Source organism: Amphiura filiformis, chromosome 6 (genome assembly GCF_039555335.1).
Source record: "Amphiura filiformis chromosome 6, Afil_fr2py, whole genome shotgun sequence".
Taxonomy (NCBI): Eukaryota; Metazoa; Echinodermata; class Ophiuroidea; order Amphilepidida; family Amphiuridae; genus Amphiura; species Amphiura filiformis.
In genome coordinates this window covers 51,226,127-51,251,664 of record NC_092633.1, presented here as the reverse complement: position 1 = coordinate 51,251,664, position 25,538 = coordinate 51,226,127, and the positions used below count along the sequence as shown (strand labels likewise).

General features: G+C 38.9%; 2 protein-coding genes across 3 annotated transcripts in view; one reads left to right on the top strand and one right to left on the bottom strand.

Annotated features, from left to right (window-relative positions):
- Window positions 1–3,060, bottom strand: part of LOC140155577 (pleckstrin homology domain-containing family A member 8-like) — a 52,576-nt gene extending 49,516 nt beyond the window's left edge. The window contains 1 exon segment of the mRNA XM_072178480.1: window positions 2,911–3,060. Coding sequence (XP_072034581.1) covers window positions 2,911–2,959 — 49 coding nt within the window. The 5' untranslated portion in view covers window positions 2,960–3,060.
- An 8,924-nt stretch (window positions 3,061–11,984) lies between these two features.
- LOC140155564 (peptidyl-prolyl cis-trans isomerase FKBP14-like) lies at window positions 11,985–21,968 on the top strand. 2 transcript variants are annotated; one of them, XM_072178451.1, is made up of 5 exons: window positions 11,985–12,103; window positions 13,289–13,569; window positions 14,499–14,647; window positions 15,863–15,996; window positions 18,347–18,710. In XM_072178451.1, exons 2-5 carry the CDS (start codon window positions 13,298–13,300, stop codon window positions 18,500–18,502), a joined length of 711 nt encoding a protein of 236 aa, XP_072034552.1. In that variant the 5' UTR covers window positions 11,985–12,103; window positions 13,289–13,297; the 3' UTR covers window positions 18,503–18,710. The 2 variants fall into 2 exon arrangements, with proteins under 2 accessions (XP_072034552.1, XP_072034551.1); XM_072178450.1 differs by lacking the exons at window positions 11,985–12,103; window positions 18,347–18,710 and adding exons at window positions 12,603–12,671; window positions 20,192–21,968.
- Window positions 21,969–25,538: the final 3,570 nt, after the last annotated feature.

Here is a 25,538-nt window from a genome sequence, read left to right as displayed (position 1 = left end):
AATCGCATATTTACTGCGTTGAAACAAAATCCCACAAAATTTCATGAATCTATGGCGATTTGACCTCGGATGACCTTGGATGACCCCAAAATGACCTTGACATTTTTTTCTTCCTATACTCTACAGTACCGTAGTCCTTCCCACCAAATTCCATGAACCTGCAACAATAGGCCTATATCCAGGCTGGACACATCACACGTCACTGTGTGATGTGTCCAGTTCATCGCCGAACTTACAGATAAGATGGTTAGCATAACGGCCTGCCTATTTACGCTTCCTGAAAACACTCTTGCACATAACATACAAAACCACAAATTCACTAACTTCAACTTGCACTACCGACACAATGAAAAATATTTTAATTATTACCGATCCTTCAGAATACTTGCAAATATTGGCAGTTTCATAAAATCCGCTGCTGAAAATCGTAAATTCCACAATCTTCTGTCAGATCCAGGTCAGTAATCACAGATGGGCGAATCTACCAGCGTGACAAGACCAGAGATAATAAAGGATGAGAGGCCACGCCGTACAAATAGCCTGATTCGCAAGCGTCGTCGCTGGCCAGATCTTCTACGGTCGTGCATTATGAGTAGACACCATAGGTTCCTAATTTTGAAGCCATGGATAATATATTCATTTATACGAGAACCATATTTTTGTACCAATCACAGAACAGAATTTCACCTACTCACAGCTGTCAATCATTCTTGTGAAACGTAAGCTCCGCCTAGTATCAAGGTCTTCTTATTCTGCGCATTGGTTGTGCATTAACTAGCCTCCAGCACAAATCCTGTGCACACGATGGTTGGATGGGCGGTTTACACAATAGGAACTGCGATGCATCCTAAACTGGATCGTTTCCGTGTATTCGCATTGCATGGTGGGTAATCGCCTGCCAGTTTGCGTAGCTCCACGTTCACAACAGTTTAAATTCAACACAGGTAAATCCATATAAAAATTAACATGGACACAAAATTGACATAGCTTATGTTATTCAAATAATAAAATAATAAAATGTAATATTATCATGATAGATGCACGTTTATTAAGTCCAATAATTTGTTTGTGTTAGCTTGCACGAGTCACAAAATGGCGACCCATCACGCATTTTCTGCATGACATTAGTAACTCACTGTAACTGTCCTCAAACTACATGTAGCGCCAGTGTGTCTCAGGCCTGATAACGACCCCAGGTAATTTTATGCAGAAAGTTTTCTTGCGAACAGCTGCAGCCTGCAGGTGACAATTAAACAATGAACACGGCTTGTTTATGTACATGCAGTGTCCGAAATAAGGAAAATATGCAGGTTGTCCCGAGGATAACCAAAGCATAAATTCTGCTTGTCCTCAAAACATTTTGGTTGTCCCCAAAATGTGTCATATTTAAAGAGGTAAAATATAGTGGTTGTCCAGAGGATAAGTACATATCTCAATATGGTTGTCCCCAGTGATTTTTGGACAAGAGGACAAGAGGATAAGTGTTTATTTCGAACACTGTCAGTACATGCGTGGGGAGGCTTGTACGTCAGCTGACGTGTTTTGGACATGTTCCGGCATAAAAAGTGTTGTTTTTCTTCATGAAAAATACCAGCGATGACCAGTTTTTTGCGGGCAATTTGATTTACAGGTATGTCGGTTCGTCATAGGGTAGAAATGATAGCTGTACAATTTGTATATAACATACAGTTTAACATAGGCCTAAACATTAAATGGGCACAAATCGACCTTCCGTAATATGCACAAGTAAGTATCAGTATGTGGATGTGGCAGGCATACAATAGGCCTATATGGCGATTTAACCCCGGATGACCCCAAATGACCTCACAATGACCTTGTGATTACGCAAATTTTACGCTGAAAAGCAAATCAGGTCAAGAACCTCTGGCTGTGCTAGTCACAATTATCGAACTTTCAGTTTCCCACGCGTTTGAACGGGAATTGGATTGCGTACTTTTTTGATGTCTAGTGAGCTAATTTTTTCAATATTTTGAGAAAATGATGTCAAATTTTCTATTCTGTATTGTTTGGTAATAATGTCTTTTGCCAATAGTATGTTTAAAGTTGTAATTTTGTGTTTTTGATCGCAAAGATCGGATATTTTCGTTCCCGATTCGAATTCTGAACCCTTCGCAAGGGTGTCGATTTCGACAGAACTTTGACGATAATTTTGCCTTTTTGGACACTAAAATGCTTCCGATCCTTAATTTTGTTTCAACCGAGTCTTAACTTAGCAAGCACAAGACGGTTGGTACCACTTTTATATACATTGATGAAATTTTAAAGATTTTTTTTCAAGTTTCTAACCGGCGCAAATCGTTAAGTGTGTATTTCCCATTGACATCCAAAATGGCGTAAGCCAGTCCTCAATATACATAGGTATGGCGTATATAGGACTGGCAAGCGAGTCTAGGCTGTGCTACTCTCCACCAAATTTCATCACTGTAACTGGTACAGATCTCCAGATAATCTGTAAGGTTATTTTGCTTGATATGCAATTATGCATAATATGCAAATTAGGTACTTAATTACCATATTTTGCGGCAAAAACCTGCTAAAATTTGGAGACCACCAATTGCCACCCCTCCACCAAATTGCATCACAATACGCCTTATCAGTTTCGAGAAATTGCACGTACTCGCAAGCTCGGATGGACGGACGGACGGACAGATGGACAGGACGGACGGATGGACAGACAGACGGACAACCAGGAAACATAATACCTACGGTGGAGGCATAAAAATACAGTAAGAAAATATCTGATTGCAAATATAAACCTGTAGTTTCAGGTAGAGTATCTCAAATTAAATTTTACAATTGTAGGCAAAACATTTTGAGTGCCAAATTCGGCAACCTGAAATTTCTTTTCCCCTCCTGCGTTTTCGAGATTTTTTTTTTTTATTTCTTTACCTGCAATGTAATTGGTCCATTTATACAGTGTTCCTTCCATCTCAGGCATTTTGGATACCTTCTGATACACTCAAGTTACGATAAAATAGAAAATTTCACCTCGGACAGATGGAAAATTTAGTTCACCGTGGCAGAAAACGACACATCTGTTTGATTTTTCGTAAACATTATCATTGGGCGTGAAAGCTTGGACATGTATGAGCTTATTACGCCCAATAATTTTCCTGCGTTCAAACTTGTTATGGCAAGCCAACCGTTCACAAACACTTGTTGGGGGGGGTTCAAAAATTTTAAGGGCCCCCCTTTTTGCATCAGGCCCCCTGAAACAAGTGTTTGTGAATGGTCTCTAATTATTTTAACTTATTTTTCTGGGGTACATTTATTAGGGGCTGTGCAATAATTATGAGCCCTGGGGGAGGGTAACATTGGGTGGGGTGGGGGGTAGACTATGCCATAGTCGAATTTTATTTAAAATATGTTATTATTAGTCACTAGCGGGATACCCGCGCTTCGCGCGGGTCCCCGCTAGATGGGAGCGTTCACTATAAGAGGAATCTTACTAAACAGGTAGAATAATTGAAAAGGTACATTTTATCTATCTGTTCACCCCACCGAGCACTACTATAACACGTTATCATAATCCCGTGACCCGTCCATATACCTTTTTGTCCTTTATTTTCCTTCTTTCCGTATTCTCGTATTCGCGTGGCTCTGTGCCGTTTACGCGCGCATTGGCGTAGTGCGCATTACGCGCGCGGCGCCGACGCGCTGCCGGCCAGCTGCAGTGACGCGTAGTCTGGCAACCGATTTTCATAACAAAAACCCCGTTTTTACCCATATTTTCACTGTTTTTGCAACAAATTCTTGACCGTTTTCAACCAAATAAAGTTTAAACCCGTTCCCGTATATTCATCGATCTCCCGTTTGGCGACATTTGGATAGAAACTGGAGGAGCCTTTGATTAACCCAGATAGATACAACATTAGCCTAATAGTAAGACTAGCGGGACACCCGCGCTTCGCGCGGGTCCCCGCTAGATGAGTAAATGGAAGCGTTCACTCAAACAGGAGCAGGTAGACTCATTGAAAATTCCTCATTCCTTCCGAATCATCTTGGTAATCTAGTAACCCCATACCGTACCCTAAACCACAACCCCGTACCCGTAGGACCTATAATCCATCCAAAGTAGGCCTACCATTTTGTGTCCTTCTTTCTTTTCTTTTTCCCCTCTTGTGCCCTTACGATATTTATGTCTTCGTAGGCCTAATCCCGTTATCCCATTATCCCGTATCACCATAACCCCGAGCGAAAGTGAGCCTATGTGCACGCCGCACCTGTGCGTGCAAGTCAAGCGGCGCGCGTCGTGTACGCCGACGCGCTAACGGCGCGGTTTATGCTAGACATGTGGACGCGTTGGTTGGCATTGTCCGTAAACAAACTACCGCTATAAATTTGCCCGAAAAACTCACTTTTTTGCTGATTTTGAGGCCAATACTTGACCGTTTTCAACCAAATAAACTTTAAACACATTGTCGTCTATTCCTCGATTTCCCGTGTGAATTTGGCGACATTTGGATCGAAACTGACGGAGCTTTTCCGTTCACACACCCACAACATTCCCCTATTTATAGTAAGACTAGGCGGGATACCCGCGCTTCGCGCAGGTCCCCGCTAGATGGGAACGTTCACCATAACAGGAATAATTCTGAACAGGTAGAATCATTGAAAAGGTACATTTTATTTTTCTAAACCTGTCTCTTCTTACACTTTCTTTTTTAGTTTATTTTGCTTAGCTTGTGATTTTCCGTTTCCATGTTATTTATTTATTTAACCTCGTTCCCATTATTTTCTAAATCTGTTCTTTCTTACATTTCCCTTTAGCTTCTTTGTTTATTTGCTGCTTGTGATTTCCCGTTTCCATGTTTTTTATTTAATTCTGTTCTCATTATTTTAGCTTCTTTTTCTTACATTTCCTGATTAGTTTCTTTCCTTCTTTGTTTCGTTCCCGTTTCATTTAGTTACTTTAACCCGTTGGCCTATTACTCGTTTTTTTTTGTCCTCATTTTAATTTTCTTTTTCTTTATAGTACCGCTTCATGTTGTTTATACAACAAACATCTTTTTCCCGTATTTATTACGTCCTCTCATAGCGTGTCTGCGGACGTGTTCACCCGTTATCACAATCCCGTGACCCGTCCATGTACCTTTTGTCCTTTATCTTTCCTTCTTTCCGTATTATCATGTCCACTGGTCTCTGGCTCGCAGTCGCGTGGCTCTGCGCCGTTTACGCGCCCATTGGCGTAGTGCGCATTACGCACGAGGCGCCGACGCGCTGCCGGCCAGCTGCAGTGACGCGTAGGCTGACAACCGATTTTCAAAACAAAAACCCGTTTTAACCCATATTTTCACTGTTTTTGCAGCCAATTCTTGACCGTTTTCAACCAAATAAAGTTTAAACACGTTCCCGTATATTCATCGATCTCCCGTATGAATTTGGCGACATTTGGATCGAAACTGATGGAGCCTTTATAGGCATACATAGATAGATAGATACATACAACATTCCCCTATTTATAGTAAGACTAGCGGGATACCCGCGCTTCGCGCGGGTCCCCGCTAGATGGGGGGCGTTCACTATAACAGGAAGAATTTCTGAACAGGTAGAATCATTAAATAGGTACATTTTATTTATCTAAATCTGTCTCTTACATTTTCTTTTTTAGTTTCTTCTGCTCAGCTTTATTTATTTAACACCGTTCCCATTATTTTCTAAATCTATTCTTTCTTACATTTCACTTTTAGCTTCTTTTTCTATTTGCTGCTTGTGATTTCCCGTTTCCATGTTTTTATTTAATTCTCTTCTCATTATTTTAGCTTCCTTTTTTTCTTTCCTGATTTATTTTCTTTCCTTCTTTGTTTCGTTCCCGTTTCATTTTACTTTCACCCGTTATCATAATCCCGTGAGTGACCCGTCCATGTACCTTTTTGTCCTTTATTTTTCCTTCTTTCCGTATTATCATGTAAATATTAACTATACCAGTTTGTTTGGTGAATGTTAATAAAATATATTGATATTGATATTGATCATGTCCACTGGTCTCTGGCTCGCAAGTCGCGTGGCTCTGCGCCGTTTACGCGCGCATTGGCGTAGTGCGCATTACGCACGCGGCGCCGACGCACCGCCGGCCAGCTGCAGTGACGCGTAGGCTGGTAACCGATTTTCATAACAAAAACCCCGTTTTTACCAATATTTTCACTGTTTTTGCAGCCAATTCTTGCCCGTTTCCAACCAAATTTTCGCATAACCGTCTCGGTATATGGTTCAATGTCCCGTATGAATTTGGCGACATTTGGATCGAAACTGACGGAGCCTTTGTACACGATACATACATAGATAGATAGATAGATAGATAGATACATACAACATTCCCCTATTTATAGTAAGATGATGAACCTATTTCGTTGAACTCAAAATTATACTGACTAGCGGGTACCCGCGCTTCGCGCGGGCCCCCGCTAGATGAGTAAATGGGAGCGGTTAGTAAACGGGATCGGTTAGTATAAACGATGGAAATGGTAATCATGTCAATTGGTATCGCTTTTAACAGCTCAATTATTACGCGGTTAGTGATGTAGTAGGCCTACCATTTGTTGCCTCTACTTTGCAAACGACGTTCTTTCTTTCTTACTTTCCCGTTCTTTCTTTCTTGCTTTCCCGTTCTTTCTTTCTTGCTTTCCCGTTCTTTCTTTCTTGCTTTCCCGTTCTTTCTTTCTTGCTTTCCCGTTCTTTCTTGCTTGCTTTCCCTCCCTTTCTCTCTTGCTTTCCCTCCCTTTCTTTCTTGCTTTCCCTCCCTTTCTTTCTTGCTTTCCCTCCCTTTCTTTCTTGCTTTCCCTCCCTTTCTTTCTTGCTTTCCCTCACTTTCTTTCTTGCTTTCCCTTTCTTTCTTTCTTTCTTTCTTTCTTTCTTTCTTTCTTTCCCTTTCTTTCTATCTTTCTTTCTTTCTTTCCCTCTTTCTTTCTTTCTTTCTTTCTTTCTTTCTTTCTTTCTTTCTTTCCCTCTTTCCTTCCCTTTTTACTTATTTTTTCTTTGTCTTTCCCTTTTTTCTTTCAGTTTCTCTCTTTCCTGCGTTCCATTTCTCTTTCTGTTTCTTGCTTGTTCACTTTCTTTCTCTCTCTCTCTCTCTTTCTTTCTTTTTTCTCTTTCTGTCTATTTCTTCTTTGTTTTCGTTTCTCTCTCCCTTTCTGTTCTTGCTTTCTCGTTGTTTCTTTTTCTTTCTTTTTCTTTCTTTCTTTTTCTTTCTTTCTTTCTTTCTTTCTTTCTTTCTTTCTTTCTTTCGTTCTTTCCCTCTTTCTTTCCCTCTTTCCTTCCCTCTTTCCTTCCTTTTTCCTTTTTTCCTTCTTCTTTCTTTACATAGGCATAAATCCCGGAATGAGTAATAAATTCCTCAATATTTCGATAAGGGGCTTGATCTACTGAATCACCTCCATGTTGACGCATGTATGTGGGTTCCTTTATTTCTTTCGTTCGTTCTTTTTTTATATGTGTTTCTGTTTCATCAAGTAGGCCTATAGCAACATGCATTGGGTTTCAAGAAGGTTGAGTTACATAGCGTAAATTCCGGTGTTGGGGTGGGTATAATTTCCCCCCAATGTTTTGATAAGGTCAATGGTCCGTACAATCACCCCAAGTTCACACATGTATAATAGATGTGGGTTTCTGACAAAATTAACCTCATTTTTGGCCAAACTAAAAAGTGCCAATTTTTGCGGCCTTCGTGCGAATTTGTTCCACTTTTGCACAATATAATTCACCAGTAGGCCTAATTAGCTTGCCATAAATTATTCTGTCGCCAAGATGCTGGCTTCACTGTAGGCCTATTGCAAGAAATTGATTTAAACGGACCCATCCCCATGCCATGTCAAGAGAAATCTACGCCATTGTTAATGTTGCCAAAAGATGCCGGATTCACTATTAATATGCCTACTTCAAGAAATGTTTTCATCCCTCCCCTAATGTCAAAAAGAAATCTACGCCACGGATATTTAGCGGTTGCGGTTTTATGCATGCTATAATCTGCTAATAATGTCCCACACTCCCCATCGAAATTCATCACAACATGACAAACGAATAAACTCAAATTACTTTCCAATACCGTATATATATATGCCTAGGCCTACCTTGAATTTAAAATCTTCGGAAAGTCATCACAAAAGAAGTTTCCGAAAGTCATAATTTGCATAAACGAATGCAGTTGATTTATTATTATAGCCGTTGCGGTTACCATGCCGCATAATGCCCACTCTCCGTCGAAAGTCACCACGAACGGATAAACTAATATCACTTTCAAAATTATTAGATCACTTGGACCATTTATTTTCAAAATACGTAACTTAAAACCACCTTTGTCTCAGCCATTAATTTGTTAGTTCCGTCTAAGAGATGTGATATTTTCCGTCTTAGATGAAACTGGAAGTTTTGTTACCATTAGCGCGTCGGGAAGTTGCCACGACCTGTGCGTAATCCGCGTATAGCAACGCAGCAACGGACCGTAAATAAGCGGGCCACCATTGGTTGATCTACCGAATAAATCCAAATAATTATTTGTATTTATTAATTTATCTATCTATCTATGCATTTACCATTCATCTGGAAATGCTAGAACTTATTTATTTATCTATTTATTAATTTATAATTTATCTATAATCTCCGAGATGATACCGATGAATCGATCAGTTCCTCTTCAAAGTATCGATTATCGGCAAGTTCCTCTTTAATAGTATAGATGTTTATTAAAATTAAAGTATTCAATAGAGAAAAGGTCATAAAGAGTTAAAAATATCAGATACTTTAGTGACAATAAAAGTAACTGAATGCAACATTATCTTGCATAATTATAATGGCTCACTTTAATACTGAACAATTCTGATTTTGGAATCTACCAGTTTGTTGATAGCGAACCCCGAAAATCCGACTATGGACTTTGAATTTTAAGCAGAACTTTACCCCGGGACTTTGCTCTCTAAAACACACAGTCAAGCATAGGCCTATACTTGTTTATATCAGTCCATTAATAACCACAAGTATAGTTGGCTTTTTGCTATGAAAAAAGCTTAAAGGTGATAAATCCAGGCCCAATTACTGATAATTACCCCCTTTGGTCAATTACACTTCCGGCTGGACAAGCCCACCCCAATGATAAACCACAGCAGACAATCCAAAAGATAGGAAATTGTTATGTAATAATGTTATTATGATACCTGTTGGCACACTTTTTGATAGTTCTATAATGGGAAATCAGCAGGAGCTAATTGGAGGGATTAGTGGTTTTGATTTTAATTCCTTTTTCATAGAGCAAATACTAAGCATGGTATAGTACAAGACGCGCTAGATGTTTGATGAGAGATTAACTTTCGCGTCAACACAGAAGCGCCGCAAATATAGTTGTATACGGTGTAGTTAATGGTAATGGCGCGGGCCCGGAAGATTTAAGGGTTTACCGTCGTAACTAAACCGTTCGATCAAATTTTTTTAAATTGACATATTTTGTACATTAATATGTGTAGATAATAAATCAGTAAAAAAAACAGGGGGTGCCGGACCTCACTTTTGAGCTACAGCCGTTTTAAAAGAGGTGTACATTTCCAAAATCTCTGTACACGTCAATGGCAAAATCAGCCATTTTCTCAAAATAGACAACCTTTTGCGTTGTAGAAAAAAATTGTATCGATAAATTTTTTTAATTTTATATATGTTATGAAAAATAAAAAGCTCTGTAAATCGCGCAAAAAAAATTTGGGGGTACCGGACCTTGTTTTCGCGTAAATTGACCAAAATAGGTCAAAAATGCATTTTTTCTGCGACACCATGCGTAGTTAATTGCGTACATGGATATTTTGGTGCGTACCAACGCGCTGGTATACACGCGCGAGCTGATGCCGGATAAGCGTTCGTTTACGCATATGGCCACAAAAAAGGAGTTGTCTGTTTACGCTGTAAAAAAAGTTACCTAAGAAGTTACCATAATAGGAACAATTATTCTAATGATGTCGATTATTAAGACTTCTTACTAATTTGGTGTATTTTGGTCATAAACGGGTGTAAGAAAGACTCCCATTTCTGCAATCTGCAAAGATAAGAATGATCAAGTTACACAAAGTGAGGAATTTTCAGCTTTCACCATGTTCACCAGACTCGATCGACCAAAAAGAGGATTTATTAAACATGTTAAAGCGAAGCGTTTGACACCATTGCCGGAAGTGTTTGACTATAATAGGCCTGCAATTATTATAGGCATATGCCTACTTAGCATGCTTAGTGCCGTTTACCGAGAGGAAAACGTTTTTGGTCACAAAAACTATACGGAATTATCTCGAGGTGGATTCATATCACATAGCAGTTCAATTAAAGCAAAGTTAAACACTGGGTAGAAAAACGTTTGGCATATTAGGCTATGATATTATTTTTGTAAATGTATGATACAATTTTTTGAAATTGAATAGTTTTGATGGTTTTGTCTATATCGCATGCATTATGAATTCAGTGCACGTAGTAGGCCTAGGTCTTTACCCAATAACACAAAATGCTTTAAAGATTTAAATGTTGGATTATAAACTTGCCGTGTGGTGCGTTTCATTATGAAACGTTCTACAAACGTATAACCTTTAATAATAGGCCTATAATATACCGGTAGTGGTTACCCAACATTTAGGCCAAAATATTATTAAAACGAATTAACCAATTTATCCAATTTATCCAACACTCGTTTAGGCCTAATGTTTAAAAAAAAACTTGATTCTGTGTTTGTTGGGTAGGCCTATAACTTCATACCATCTATTGGACCCTACTGTCGTCATGGTCGTAAGCCTACTTTGGGAGAGGGGTCCAGGTCCGTTATTTTATCAGTGGAAGCACGCTGGCAAAATTTGGTTTGTAGGCCTACATGTTATATTTAAGCGGGCACTTTTCTTGCGCTCAGCAAACATTGTTTTCTTTATTTTGTGGCCCTGGGCATTGACACGCACAAAACGCATCGTTCTCTGCGATGTCTGCAACGCAACGCCGAGCACGACGCGGAGTACGCACGCGTTGAAAAGAGGCGCAATAGTCGAGTCGAATCGGGTGACGACGGAAAACCCTTAAACAATAGCGAGATATGGGCGACCAATCACAAGGCAGATACATTTAATGATTTAAAGATGCATTACATCATGGCCAATTTTAGTTAGGCCAGAAATTGGCCTAACTCTCCATGAGAGTCCCGTGTTCAAAATCTTAACTGCAAGGCAAAGTCAGTAGTCCACTTGGGAAGCTAACAAGCAGAGGGAGTGCGGTGACTGAAAAGATCAGATACAACAGATGTGAAAATCTATCAGTTGCACACAAATCAATATAAATCAGAGTTTTATGCTTAAATGTAGGCCTAATGGCCGGCAGAGTATGCAAAATGGGCAAGTGGACTACGGAGAAGTCTAGGTGGGGGGAGAAATTTTTGGCGAGCCGAAAGGGGGGGGGGGCCAAGCAATTTTTGGCAAGATTTAAGGGGGGGCAAGCAATTTTTGGCACACATTCATGGGGTGCCTTTTAAATAACACGCTCTAAAAAGGCTTAGGAAAACAGTATGGTACATTTATGGAAATGCTAAAATATGCACATTTTCCTGCTCGGTGCGCTCGCAACATGTATCTAGACCATTTAAGGTTGGCAAAGTGGGATCCCAAAAATTTGGCATGTGCAAGGGGGAGGGGCAAAGAATTTTTTCACTTCGCTTCACTTCACTTCACTTCACTTCACTTCACTTCACTCCACTTCACTTCACTTCACTTCACTTCACTTCACTTCACTTCACTTCACTTCACTTCATTTCACTTCACTTCACAATCACTTCACTTCACTTCAGCGGTAGATAGCCCATCTGAAAAAAAAAAAAACAAGTTTTTGAGCGTTTGGCATGCTATACACTTGTGTATGGTGGACTTTGGACTTTTTACACCCAATTTGGGACCGGAAACACCCAACGATAAGCTACAGTTACTTCCGGGTTTAAAGGTAACACAAACAAACAACAAGTTCAGCGGAAGCACATGCATGACATGTATTTGTATTGCAGGATAGTGCGACGTGTACTTACTCAGCAGCTGTGTATTCATCAAATGTAAAGTGGTCTTGATAACTTCATTTTCTGAGCTTTGAGCAGGTATTTTAGAATTTTTATGTGTTAAGTCTTAAGTTAAACCCATGGCATATTTAAATGTGTGATCATGGTGATCACAACGATCTCTGCTCTAGTCTGAGCTGAGAATCATGGAATTTATTACTGATTATTAATTATTTATATTCGATAATAAGCTTACTCTAATTTATTATTATGATATACAGTCACAGTGATACATTACATGCAATGCACACAGCCATTGTAATATTTCTATAAAAATCTGTATTTCCTGCACTTTTTAATCACCGTTATCTTTGCCATGCACATATGGTGGTGGGCCGTGTATTTGTGTTTTGTTATTACTGCACCAGATGTGATACTGCACCACTGGGCGCGATACCAGTCTTGATTGGTCTACCCAGAAATCCTGTAGATGTAGATGTAGATAAGTATTTTTCCATAAAATGTTACCTTTTACTGTCAGCTTTGTTCCCTTTTAATTTTGAGCCGAACAACTGAGGTACCGGTATACAAAGTCAATTGGAATTTACTACACCAGCGCCAATGTGGTCAATGCATGTTTCATTCTGTCGATTGTGCTACTGCTACGGTACGTACATTCCTGGCCATGTTTGTACTACAGGTCTTATGAACAAAATATCGTGTACATGGTCGACTATTATAAAATTTCCATTGCAAAAATTAAACGATGGTTCCAGCGCTTTATTCAAAAGCTCTCCTTGAAGGCTCCAGAAGAGCTATTCAATGCTCTTGACTCCTGCAACTTCCGAAAGACAGTCCCTGGATGTTCATTATGGTTTTGATCATTTAAAACAATGGGGATATCGATGTCCTCAAAAAAGTAATTCAATTTTGCAGGACAATAAAATTACATTTTAGGCCAAATTTATTTTTAAAAAAACATGTTTCACATCCCCTCCCGCTTCCTTTTTTGAGGTTTCTTCAATTATGTTTTTATTTTTTGATAATTTTGTGATAATTAGAGGGGGCTACCTCTCAGAACAACAAATAAAAAGAGGCCGCCTCCTTTTCCAGGCATTATTGTATAATTATGCTAAAACAGCTCTAATTATGGGTATTTACGCCAATTTTATGATAGAAAATAAAAAGCCCCCTCTCTCTCCTTTTTTTCAAAAACCTGGACATGAAACATGTTTTTTTATTTTATTCTCTATTTTCATTTCTTATTATTTCTTTCACTTACAGCATTACAAGATGAAGTATTTTGACAGCTCACACCCTGCGATCGTTTGTCTTCTTGTCCTATTCTGCGTAACACAAAGAGGGGCATATTGCGAGTTGGAGGAGGAGTTTGAGTTTGGAGGAGACAAAACAGAGAGATGGACCGAGAAAACAGAAGATGGGGACATAGAAATACAGATATTCAAAAATGCAGAGGAGTGTGATAGGAAGAGTGAAGACGGCGATGTATTAGTTGTGAAATACCAAGCAATTATGCCTGTGTCGGGTGTCGAATTTGACAACAGGTTGGTTGGAAATTTGATTGAGCACTATGAGGCCACATTAATTTAAAAGTTTGTCTCAAAGAAATATTATGGGCATTATGGCATTATGACCTACATTATGACCTACATTATGACCTAATAGGTCATATGTCATATTAAGTTGGTATGAAAAATACACTTTGCAAATTGAGAGAAAAGTCACCAATCATAAATTCAAACAATCATAACTTTTATTCTATACATCCGATTGACATGAAGTAAACATATTTGAAAAACTGACTTTTTAAAGAATACAGAATATGTTAACATCAAATTTGATTTAATTACAGGGTGTGTATGAATTATACAGGGTGTAACATAAAAAAAATCACATTTTTTCCTGGTTTTAACATACCCATTATTTTATCCCAAGAGGTATATAGATATGACTTACTTTTTTGTTGTCTGCTATAACCTGGGGAGCACTTGATATTGGGGAGGGTGAGTTGGTGTAGCGGTTATTCCCTCGCCTTGTACCACTGAGGTCCTGGGTTCAAGTGCCGACGCGGCCCAAGGACTCATGTGCACTTGGCTTATCCCGATTCCATGCTCGCTCTCGCAGGTTTTCTCCAGGATCTCCGGTTGTCTCCTGCTTTCAAAAATCTGTGATTAGTTGTTTGGTTATCAAAAACTTCCTTCACCCAGTGGAATTTGGGGAGCTGCACAGATAATTGGTGGGTGTTACAATCTAAGTGTGGATATGTTTGCGCCAGGTTTGGCTGCAACTAGCCTATCTGATTGTGATGATTCACCATAGCAGTTAAATTTCAGTGCTTTGATCCCTCTGAGATCTTGATAAAGGCGCTATATAAAATGGGAGATAAACTGCTGTCAGAATATGTACATAAGCATGAATCAAATATTGTGAATGTGTCAACTGTTTTGAATGGCTCAAATGTTGTATTTTTCAGTGCCAATCGTAAGAGACCATTCCATTTCACGCTAGGGGAGGGTAGAGTGATGAAAGCATGGGAGATTGGTTTAAAAGGCATGTGTATCGGAGAGCAAAGAGGTCTGACTATTCCACCAGGCCCACTGCAGAAAGGTGACCAAGGCTCAGGTAGGTGCTTCACTAGGATCCACAACATGCTCATCTATCAGGGCTCAGTTCTTTAACTTCTATACATTTGCACATTCATTGAATGACCTTTGAAAATTTGGGTTCAAAAACTCTGAAACTTGAGGTCAAATTTTGCACAATGAGTGTTTAATTGAGGTTAGTGAACTATGCCATTGGGATGAGGCCATTGTGGTCTGTAGTGCTTCATACAGAGTATGTGACTTCAGGGCAGGCTTGTAACCAGGATCTATTTGGGGTGCGGCAGGCTCAAAAGTGGGCCTCTTGTGAATATTTTCTTAACAGAAAAGGGCCAATTTCAACATTTTTACTGAAAAAAGTGGGCTTTTTGTGAATTTTTCCTACAGTGAAGGGCTGAATTTCAATGTTTTTACAGCAAAAAAATGTACCTTTTTATTCGGATTGGTATTTTGAGAGGGTGTTTTGCACCCCCGCATCCCCTTTGCTACAGCTTTGCTTCAGGGTTTTAATTTCATTACACTATTTTAGAATCAATCTTGAGTTAAAGTTTTTAAAATTAACAAATGTTTTTAAAAAGGTAAGATGGCAATTTTATACCCTTATCAATGTGAATTAGTTTATCAAATAAAAAATTGATTGATTGATCAGTAATTAGTTAATTGAACTTGGGTATGTTATATCTTAAAAGGCATGAATTAGGGCTGCCGATTTCCTTTAATTCACTAAATGTTTAAACGGATCCTGAACCCTCTCAAAACAATTTAAAATTATTAAATAAAACTGCACACACAAATTTGAAAAGTGCACACAAATTTTGAAAAGTCCACACGATTATGTTTACCAGACTCGATACATTTTAATAGTTTGAAATTGTAATTAATGGTGACGATCATAATCCTATGGTATATTCAATGCCAATGTGATGTCCATTCACTACAATTTTAGAACTATTAAAATGCACACGGTTTGTTAAAAATATGGTGTGCAATTTTCAAATTTAATGTGCATGTTATTTAATAATTTCAGATTATTTTATAAGAGTTCCAGTCTTTGTTATCAGGCACTGTTGACTTGTTTTGGACCTCCGATATTTTTTTTTGTTTTTTGGCCAAAAAATTGTTTAGTGATTTTCCTAAATGTTTAAACCATGTAAACGGCCGCCGGTCTGTTTACAAGTGTACATGTCTACACGCAACAGGCCTAGTATGAATCTTAACTGTTTTTGTTATTTTGTAGGAGCCATGATCCCTCATGATGATGAGATTCTGACATATGCGTTTGAGTTACTAGCTATCCGTGACAGTCCACCACCAATTAATATGTTCAAAGAAATGGACGCTGATGGTGATAATGCCATACAAAAAGAGGAGGTAGGTTCATTGCAGAGAAGATGTCTTAACCATTCCCAGAATCCTTTGCAACATGATGCATCACCTCGCTACTTCAAATGACACTATTTATATTTTGTTTTGGATGTGTTCATTGGGTCATTATTTCTCAAATCACCCAAAAAAAATATGATTTTACACCTCACCCCCTTCAAATTTGTTCAAAATTGGTATACAGGGTGATTTTGGCTGTAAAGCTCAAATTTCAAATTTTAGCTTAATCGGACGTCTGGTTTTAGCACTATGCCCGCCCATTTTTCGCGATTTAGGCGAAAAATGGCAGCATATCAATATTATGCGACCATATCTCCGTAACCGTAGGTCCTACTGAGCTGAAATTGGTGTCATTTTTAGCTAATCTCTCAAAGAATCCAAATCTACTATCATTTAGTGTGTAGGAGGAAGAGAAATTCTGTACTTTGACCTTGAATTTGACCTTGTTGCTCACGTGACCGCGAGGCGAATTTGCGTTGGAATTACACCTCCATATGTTGTCTACATAATATCAAAAAATTGGAGGGTAATATTTTTGTTTTCTTGCTAGGCTTTCATAAAGCAAGCATGTGGTTGAAAAACTGTAATTTTGTATGTAGGCTCAGTATATTGTACACATGATACTATTATAATATAGGCCAATTGTATAGGCCTATATGTACATGTACATGCATTAAATACATATGTTTTCACCTGCATGCTTGCTTTGCGAAAGCCTAGCAAAAAAACAAAAAATATTACCCCTCCAATTTTTTGATATTTTGTAGACAACATATGAGGGTATAATTCCAACGCAAATTCGCCTCGCGGTCACTTGGGCAACAAGGTCAAATTCAAGGTCAAAGTACAGAAAAAAAGGTCACACATTTTCTCTTCCTCCTACATACTAAATGATAGCAGATTTGGATTCTTTGAAGATTAGCTAAAAATGACACCAATTTCAGCTCAGTAGACTTACAGTTATGGAGATATGGTCGCATAATATTGATGGCGCCATTTTTCGCCAATCGCAAAAAATGGGCGGGTATAAAAAACCGTCAGACGTCCGATTAAGCTAAAATTTGAAATTTGAGCTTTACAGCCAAAATCACCCTGTATACCAATTTTGAACAAATTTGAAGGGGGTGAGGTGTTTCCCATTGGGTGAATTGAGAAATAATGACCCCATTCAGGTACTTTTTGTCACTATCAACACTGGCTTGTCTAGGATCTGTTCCTGCGGGGAGCTCAGAGGGGCTTTCAGAGTTATGCGGGGGGCTTAATGGCTAAAATCGCCAAAAAATGGCTGATTTTACATGATTTTTAACTAAGTATGGGGGGCCTTCAGTCCCTAAAGCATCCCCCCTGGACACGCCACTGATCAACCCATGTTGTACTAGTTAGAAAATCAGTACAGAAAATTGAAATGGAAGAAATGCATTGTGGGAAGTGTGAGATATTTTCTCTGGGTTCCAGTGTAATAAAACACAATATAAAGTCCATTGGTCTCTATTCCAGTTGAAATACAGACACCCTTTATGGAAGTCATGACCGTACTCTCCCACACAGGGGGTGTAGATTTCGAACGGAGTTGACCATTCAGGTAACCCCATTTGAAATTCACATTCTATGTGTGGAAGATTAAGGTCATATCGTCCATTTCTTTGCCCTAAGATGTTAGTTTTTACTGTCAGATATGTCTGCTTTTAATTTTGAGTGGAACAACTGAGGTAAAAGAAAATAATTTGCAAATTAATTCCAATGTTGACAATCCTTGTTACCTTGTTAATTGTGCACAGCGGACGGTCGGTCAGTTGATGTAATATGACCATCCCGCATACTATACACGTACAGTGTTATCAATATCGCATATGCGTTCAGCTAATATTTTGATCATGCGTATTAAACGACAGGATAAATTGTTTCCTTAAAAATATTGGATTTTGTCACAATTGTAGTGCCTAAATGGCATGATTTTGTTGCATTGTTTAGTAATGGTAGATTCTATCTAACATTGCATGATATTGTTTCTGATCTGCATGATTGTGTTTGTCTTGATTTATCCTTTGCGAGCTGTAGTCATATATAGTCTAGTGGCGTAGCTAGGGGTTGTGGCCCCCGGGGCAAGGATATACTGTAAAATGGCGGCGCCCAAACCTGTGAATCTATCGACGGAAATATTTTTTGCCCAAAATTATAAATTGTTGACCCCAATTTTTTTTGCAGGTACTAAAAAGCTTAAGTTTTGTAACAGTGTACATGTAGTAACCTGATCGATGTTAGATTGCCCGACCTGTCATGCATGTTACCTAACTCATTACACATGTCATATCCCACCCACTATATGTTCTCCTTTCAGATGCTTGCATATCTGAAAAATGAAGGTCTAGGAGGTTTGAAGGATGAGGAAACCGTTGATGATGTCATAGACAATATATTTGAAGGACAGGACCAAGATGGTGATCAAACAATATCACACGAGGAATTTGGCGGTCCAAAGCATGATGAATTTTAAAGCCTAGCTCATTTGCCTGTCTGCTTTTATATATCGCATGTCACAGCTGTTTTGAGATATATTTATTTTTTACCTTCCTGTGAATTATATAACCCATATTAAGGCTAATGAAATTTGATACCTGAGGGGTGGTGCAATAATTATGTGTACCCCCGGGTGGTGAATTCTCATAATGGTCTGCCAAAAATCGCTTCCCCCCCCTCTTTGGATGTACCAAAAAATTGCCCCCACCCCTTTTGACGTGCCAAAAAACCTTTGCCTTCCCACTTTTGATGTGCCAAAAGGAACCCGAATTTGAACCTTAAATTGTCAAATCATATAATGCTCGTTCAGTGAGCAGGATATTTTGCATATTTGAATTTGTTCCTAACGTTTTCCTACACCTTTTAGGGTGTAATATAGAATTGCCCCAAAATATCTGTGCCAAAAATCGCTTGCCCCCCTTTGACCTGCCAAAATTTGCTTGACCCCCTTTCAATCTGCCAAAAATGCTTGCCCCCCCCCTTTTGGCCTGCCAAAATCTTTGCCCTTCCCCCTATAATTCACCACCGAGTACACATAATTATTGCACCACCGCTGATGATCGCTATATCATTTTTCACCCTCATGTGACGTCAATGCAGCTGATTCATTCGCGTGCTGTGTCGTTAAGCATGTGCGTGTGTACACTCAGCACTTTGAGCAAAAGCAATGAAATACGCACTGACGTCACTGCCAAGTCGGGTGAAAAATAGTATAGTGGGGCACCAGGGGTAAAATCCTAAATGCCTCCATGTCATAAAATAAACTTTGGAGCTTGTGCATCAGGTGTGGAAAGACTGGAACCTATTGTGTTATTACAAAGTGCACAATATAAGTTAAAAGAAACCTTTACAAGAAATCAAACACAAAAAACCTTTGATTTGTTGAAGAGAAATGTCATATAATTCAATGAATGACACACAAATTTTCTGTACACAGATGGTAAAAACCATGTAAAACAAGTGGTAATGAATCCATAGAGTGGATTTTAGCTAAAAAGAGCAGGGTCTGTATTTCTGTATATGCAAGGTATTCAAATAATATCAGGGTGTATTCCAATTCTCGCAAATCACAATATGATGTGCCGCCAGCGGTTGGTCTTGCCAGTCCCAATTTTTTACCTCCCAAGGTCGACATCGCCTTTCTAGCCGCCTTTGGATTTTCATGCAAGTGTGATAATAATAATGTTGAAAAGAGTTCAACAAAGGATTCTGTGTGATCAATAGATAGAAAATGGTTCTACTACAGGCATGAGAATTTTCTGGCTTTTGCCTGAATTCAGGCAGTTTTGTTGGCCAAATTTACGCATTTTTATATTTTTTCAGCCTGTTTTGGGCCCTTATAAAGGTCAAATTCACACACTTTTTCAGGCAGTTTTCAAAAAAGCCATTTTCATGTCTGCTACTATAATTGTAAATTGTTATTTTAGTGTGCATTTGCGTGTAACATTATAAGACATTAGTTCCTGTGTGGTATTTATATTACGCTGGCTTTGGATGTCGACTTTTTCCCATGATGCACTGGGTATTTTGGCCTCTCCCCAGCAACCGCTGGAGGCATATCGTATTGTGAATCCAAACCGAATTGATTGCTTTATTTTTTATATTACAAGTTAACATGTAATGTTGCATTGCATTTCTGTGGCTTTTATTGTTTCTATATTGTCAGATGAGAGATTGGCTAGAAGCTGCTGGGATGGTGGACGGAGAATTACAAGGGGCTGTAGACAATCTATACAACAATCTGGATCATGATAAGAATGGTGCCATTACACAGAATGAGTTCCCACAAGCTCATGATGAATTATAATATTTGGCGCTATGATGCCACTAAGCAAAACATGCTGCCAGTCTGATGGTCAGGGGGTAGGGATGTAGTCTACTTCCCAGCTGGCTAGTGTTCCTTCATACCACTAAGCAAAACATGCTGCCAGCCTGATGGTCAGCGGATAGGGATGTAGTCTCGGTCCCAGCCGGCTAGTGTTTCTTCATCACTAAAGCCATCGGGCAACAAGCTTGAAATAACGATGGGTGTATGAATTTTCATATAAAAATGTTTCCAATTGGCTATGGAACTATGTGATGGTGGAATGGGCTATTCCATTTAAAATCCATATTACCACTGTGGAAGATTTTGGAATTATATGCCACAGGTGGAGTATGAATTTCAAATGGAATGAACACAATAGCAGTGCCCCATTTGAAACTCACCCTCCCTCAGTGGAAGATTCATGTTGAAACTTTCTCAGAGGGTGTATGAAACTCAAATGGAACTGCCTAATGTGTTCATTCCATTTGAAATTCATACTCCCCCTGTGGCAGATATTTCAAAATCTTCCACAGGGGTAATGTGGATTTTAAATGGAATAGCCTTATTAGGATGTGACTTGTGTAGAGGTCTCCATGATATACCATCCAGATTTGTAGCTAAAGTGCAAAGTGTACAACAGATGCAATAGGAGTGTACCATTTATCACCCTGGTGTGGCAGTGATGCCAGCGCGTATTTCATTGAGCGTAGCTTCAAATCCCTAGAGTTTGCTCAATGCACTGGCTGGTACTACATGCACACACGCTTAAAGACGCAGCATACATTCGTGTGTGAAACAGTTGCCTCAACGGGTTGAAGTCATTGCCACATCAGGGTGAAAAATGGTATAGCAGCAGTGACCACGGAGGTGCGAATTGAATGATATCATCTTTCATGCCAGAGAAACCACAGCCCGCCCATACTCACATGCATTTACATGTATATCACTGTATGGCTGTCAATCATGGCTAGTTTATTGATGAAGGAGCACAAGCCAGTAAGGGCAGAGACTGAGACTATACCGTGTCTCGATTCAAGTTGAGAGTAACATTGGATTTTGTAGTGACAGACTCAAATCAGTTCGTTTACAAGGTTGTGTCACTAGTGTACCGACAAATTGCCCTTCTACGCGAGCGTATTCGGTTAGCACAGGTGATTTGAATCTGCCGCTACGAAATCCAACATGGCGTTACTCTCAACTTGAGACGAGTCGCAGTATAGTAGGGATATACCCTCCAGTGGAGGTTAAAGTTCAGTGTTGATGAATGGATACGAAGAAGTACCCACCTGTCAGGTGGGCAAACATTGGGCTATTCCATTTAAAATCCACACTACCCCTGTGGAAGATTTAGGTAAAGTCTGCCACAGAGGGAGTATGAGTTTTGAATAGAATAGACGATTGGGTAGCTTCCATTTGAAATACTTGCTCCAGCTGTGGAAGATGAAGGTAAAGCCATAACACAGGGGGAGTGTGGATTTCAAAATGATGAAGTCTGACCAATTACATTTGAAAAACATGCTCCTTCTGTGGAAGATATTTCCACAATGTTCCACAGGGGTAGTGTGGATTTTAAATAGAATAGCCCATTTCAGATCAATGCAAGTAATTCAAATTTCAGGTCAGTAACTTATGTTGTTAGGCTAGTGATAAAACAAAAGGCACAGCCACAGAAATATGCAAGAAAACTTACCATATTGTTTGTAATAAACGCCCCGGGGGCGTTGCATTTTTCCAAAAGGGGGGCGTTTATTGGAAGTGAATTGTCAGTGAAAAAAGCTTAAAAATCATGTTCAATTTCCCGATGGTGCTCCTATTAAAAGGAGGGATTTACACTATACATGATGGCGGCGCCCACGGAAAATGATATTTTCGTGGGGAATACAACGAAATTACACCTGTAAGTGCATGAAATTAGTGAAATTCTACCATAATTAGGCAATGAAATGGATGGGAGTTGAGTCATAATAGGTTTTGTCCATTCAATTTAGCGATCGTGAATGACATGACTGGTGCAAGTTTTAAGCTTACCTACACGATATGTCATGGAAATGTTTGCATTTTTGTCAATTTTTTACCGAAAAATTGGAGGGGGCGTTTATTAGAGGGGGAGCGTTTATTACAAACAATACGGTAATTACTGCCATCTTTGTTCTGCCATTTGACCTTCTAAGAAAGCTTCAACCTGAATCTTCCCCAGAGGGAGGATGAGTTTCAAATAGGAGTCAATTAATGTGGTAATTCCATTTGAAATTCATACTCCCCCCTGTAAGATATTTCTAGCATCTTCTACAGGGGGAGTGGGGACTTTAAATGGATTAGCCCAAAATATAGTCTGTCTGGAACATCATGTGAGTTACTTTTATGTATAAATTTATAAATGTTTTCTAAGGTTTTCCCAAAAAGTTAAGTTCAGTGTAAAACTGATTATTGTTACAACCTCAATATCTTTCAGCCATTGGCATCAGGTGACATAGCACATGTGTATAATGATTTTCTTCCCTTTTTCAGAAAGTGATTGCACCAAATAATACTTTTTGAACAAGAGGTAATTTTTACAGTATTTAACTTCAGTGGGCACTGTGGAGTAACCAGGACTTTTCAGAGGGGGCGAGTGGGTAAAGCAACCTTCAAGGCTGGGGGGAATTTGATAACAATGGTCAAAATGGGCTAAAAATTACAAAAGAAGCTTAAATATCATGCCGGTCAGTATCCGGGGTATCCCCTTGCACCACCTCTTCTTGGTTACTGGAGTATCACTTTTGTGTAAGCCATAGACAAAGTCAAAACTGAGAGTATTGAGCATGTACAATGCACTGTAGGCCTATGCAATATGATCACACTGATCTAAACCATGGCAATCTATAGTAAAGTAAAATAGTGAAGTAAAAGCTGCTCCCAAGTGGTAGCTTAGTTTGAGCTGTAAAAAGAGGTGTAGATATAGCAATTGTAACCATGGACCAAAGATATACAGACTAACCAGGAACAGTCAAAGTCTCAGCATCACCCAACAGACACATCTGCTGCACATGTACCGCATATTTTTAATACGAAGACACGCAACACGCTATGCCGTATAGACGATGACACGCAACACTGGTGTAATTGTTGAACGTGCACGATTGAATGATCAGCCTTTGTGACAGGCAGGTAAATGGCACTTGAGATCTTTTCAACTGCGTGGGCAACAACAATGGAGCTGCCCACCGAGATGAAAAGAATTGTACTTGCTATTTACCTCCCTGCCTCATGAATATGCGAGAATTCACAGCATACAAAGCAAAGAGACTTTGACTGTTGGCGAGTAGTCTGTATTAGTCTATGATCGTAACTTTCACACTCAATCCATCCATGCCCAATCAAATGGACATTACAAATGTCTTTATACAAAAATAGTACATGTATGTGTCATGATGTATGTCTTAGTAATGGGTAGTTTGATATGTATACAAATGTGCCTTATGATACAAGGGAATGTTCTTAGTCATCCAGTAGTTGTAAACAGAGTTTGGAAATATATCTAATACTGGAATTTACTTTCTGCAACTTTGCTTCGTTGTGTCTGGAACCACCAGATTTCATCAGACAACTGACCCACTGGACTGGTCATCTGATAGACAAAGAGTAAGAAACCAGGGGCACCAGTGGTCAAACCTATGAAGCCTGTGTCACTATAATTCCATACATATCGGGAATCTCGGAATGCACAAAGAAAAACATTCAAACCAGTGAACAACTTTCAAATATCTTTCAAACTCTGTTGTAACCTATTTCATGCATGAGACCCGGCCATCAAGACAATGCCTAGGGGTCTATCACATGACCAGTCCAGTGGGACAGTTGCCTGATTAACTCAGGTGGTTTCAGACACAGCGTAGCAACATTGCAAAACGTAAGATCCAGTATTAGATTTAATTCCAAACTCAAATGTGCCTTATCATAGTTTCTAAAGAACATAAAAAACTGTCATTTTACCATTCACAAATATATGTGACATGATCAAGGGGAATGAGGTCGAAAATGGGTTTTATTTAAGTTTCTAAAGAGAACATTTAGAGCTTTCAGAAACTGAAAACCCCATGTTGATCTGACTTTTCTTCGTGAAGTTTCGTCCATTTATCAATCGCTGAAACATTATAAAACAGAAGGATTTTAACACTTTCTTTGCCAATATCTCAAAATCAATATTAGCGACATCCGACTCATTTCCCTTGATCGTGTCACATATTGTTACCGTAATTGTCAATGACCAAATGTGTATATTCAAAACTTGTAGTACTATGAAAAGTTCAGTTTGATGGTTAGTTCTGTAGCCATCTTCAAATGTGATGGAATTAGCAAAAGGCACGTAATAGTATAGAAATTGTATTCATGTGACAATAAGATAAAAGTCAATAATTGTTTTGTTACTTGTTATATATGGTATACATTATACAATGTACTTAATTCTACCAAAAACGTTTAGCTATTTAAAGGGGCACTTTGTGATGCACAACCTCATCCCCAATTGTATGCATAAGCATAAGTCTTATTTAACACAGTAGCCTATGGGGCGCTGTAATACATGTAGTGATGCGTAACTCACAAATTCAATCTCCGAATCAAGGAAATATGTTGTTTTTGTGGATATCTATTGAACCATACCCTAGAAAGAGGAGGCTAAAATCACAAAATGCCCCTTTAAGGGGGTACTACACCCCTCGATAAATTTATGTCTATTTTTGCATTTTTCTCAAAAACTAATAACACACTGGTAACAAAAGTTATGTATATTATAGGGCAAGGGATACAATTACTACACTGGAATTTCAGTAAGCCAAGACAAGCGGTTCGTTATTTATGATAAGAAATAAGGTACCGCTATGATGTACCTCATTTCCTGTCATATATACTGAACCGCTTGTCTTGAGTCACTGAAATTTCAGTGTAGTAATTGGATTCCTTGCCCCAATAATATACATAACTTTTGTTACCAGTGTGTTATTAGTTTTTAAGAAAAAATGCAAAAATAGACACAAATCTACCATAGGGGTGTAGTACCCCTTAAAGGCAACATATAGCTTTACAATTTGCATGCATTTTGCCATTAGGACAATGTTCTTAATTTACAGCGGTATATATTTTTCCTACAGTTTTTTCTGCTTGCCGCTATGACTTTAAAAAACAAAGCTCGAGCAGAAATTCCAAGTGAATTGCAGTGGAGCATGAA

Bases quoted from the DNA above. Each gene is read 5' to 3' on its own strand.
- LOC140155564 (XM_072178450.1), top strand. From the start codon at position 12,639: ATGTTTCATTCTGTCGATTGTGCTACTGCTACG. The intron at 12,672-13,288 runs GTACGTACATTC...TTTCACTTACAG, and splicing joins TCGATTGTGCTACTGCTACG to CATTACAAGATGAAGTATTT. The intron at 14,648-15,862 runs GTAGGTGCTTCA...GTTATTTTGTAG, and splicing joins GAAAGGTGACCAAGGCTCAG to GAGCCATGATCCCTCATGAT.